The 1,472-nt window shown below is 32.9% G+C and overlaps 1 protein-coding gene across 3 annotated transcripts in view; it reads right to left on the bottom strand.

The window, feature by feature from the left end:
- LOC106868081 (E3 ubiquitin-protein ligase mib1) overlaps window positions 1–1,472 on the bottom strand; it is a 36,955-nt gene that overhangs the window by 16,037 nt on the left and 19,446 nt on the right. For all 3 annotated transcript variants that reach the window (XM_014913196.2, XM_052977869.1, XM_052977870.1), the window contains exon 5: window positions 1,035–1,210. In XM_014913196.2, coding sequence (XP_014768682.2) covers window positions 1,035–1,210 — 176 coding nt within the window. The remainder of the gene's footprint in view (window positions 1–1,034; window positions 1,211–1,472) is intronic.

Genomic DNA, 1,472 nt, shown 5'->3' with positions numbered 1-1,472 from the left:
ACATGTTTACAAAGTAAAAAGGAACACCCATGCCTTTTGGAAATATCTCTCTTCACTCAGAATTAAGCACAGAATAAACTACCCAAGTCAGTTTTTAGCTTTCAGGACACTGCATCTTTAGAAACTTCCATGTTTCCTGAAGTGCACCAACGCCACCTCAGATGTTCCTATGCACCCTTTTCTTTTCTGTTTCGTTGTGTTTTATTCTATGTATCGTGCATGTACTTCTAGCTTTCACTGCTGTCGTTATTTGATTAACTGCTGCTTTCTGTCCCCTCTTTTACTCTTTTCCAGTAAGTTGTAGTACATCTGAGCTCCCTGTTATAAATTATATTATTATTATTATTATAATGTTCCCATAAAGAAATCCTACCAATGCTTGTATATCGAATGAAGCAGAACCACATTTATACAGTCCAAAAATCAACGTCTATAAACAATATCTCAATTTCAAGAGACAAAGAAAGTTAAGTATATTATCTAAGAGAATAATTTGTCTGCTTCAACAGCAGTTAATATAGACAAATGTATGGCAATGAAATTGCTGAAACTGATAAAATACAGGAGTTTAAGGTGACCAAGAAGCCTAAAACATGAGGAATGGTTTATGTTTTACAAGAATGAATTGTTCCATGGCAATTCTCTTTTGTGAAGATATGTAGACAGTTAAATTTCACTTACTTCTAAATAGTAATTTCAAAATCTATTCATTAACGTTATTATTTAGCTCTACATTTTGCTATTGGTGACAAATCTTTAAAACTGGGAATTGAGAGAGGTAGGTGTGGGTTGACAGTGAGGTACATCTGTCAACACAACCAATGATGTGAATATAATTAAAATAGTGCCCTTTCTTTGATCATCTAACAACTGCATTCTATTTATTGTTGTTCTTAGTATTGTGTGGCCTTTCATGAAGGCACTATGATAGTATAGGGTATTGGTAGAATTAAGATAATACAAACATATAAACATTATTATATACAAAATAGAAAATTTACTGGTTTATATTGTCATTGCCAGTGAATATTTACCGTGATAGTAAACATGCTTTTAATTTTTCTTTCAAAGCTCGATTTTCAATGAGGTCCAATGGTGTGTTATTCTTGTTATTTTTATGGTAAAAGTCGGCACCCTGGCGGGCTAGATAGCAAGCAACCACCACACCAGAGAGCCTATTATCTTTGCTTCGTTTGAGCTCAGTGCAGCACTACAAATGATGAAATATAAAATGACGAGTACAATACTACACAAATACATGGTAAAGATGACCCAACTTACACAACAGTTCAACTACATATACACATAGTTTGTCGATCTGGTGATTAAAATGTTTACACAATATTGAGGTATTGAGTTCTTACATCATCTATAGTTCATTTCTCATTATCATTTGTTTTTACTTTACTTTCTCCATTAAGACAATATTTATGATCATTATATTGAGCAAAACACGCATTATTGGTTAACAT

Source organism: Octopus bimaculoides, chromosome 29, assembly GCF_001194135.2.
Source record: "Octopus bimaculoides isolate UCB-OBI-ISO-001 chromosome 29, ASM119413v2, whole genome shotgun sequence".
Taxonomy (NCBI): Eukaryota; Metazoa; Mollusca; class Cephalopoda; order Octopoda; family Octopodidae; genus Octopus; species Octopus bimaculoides.
The sequence above is the reverse complement of the archived record's forward strand: the minus strand, read 5'-3'. Positions and strand labels throughout refer to the sequence as shown.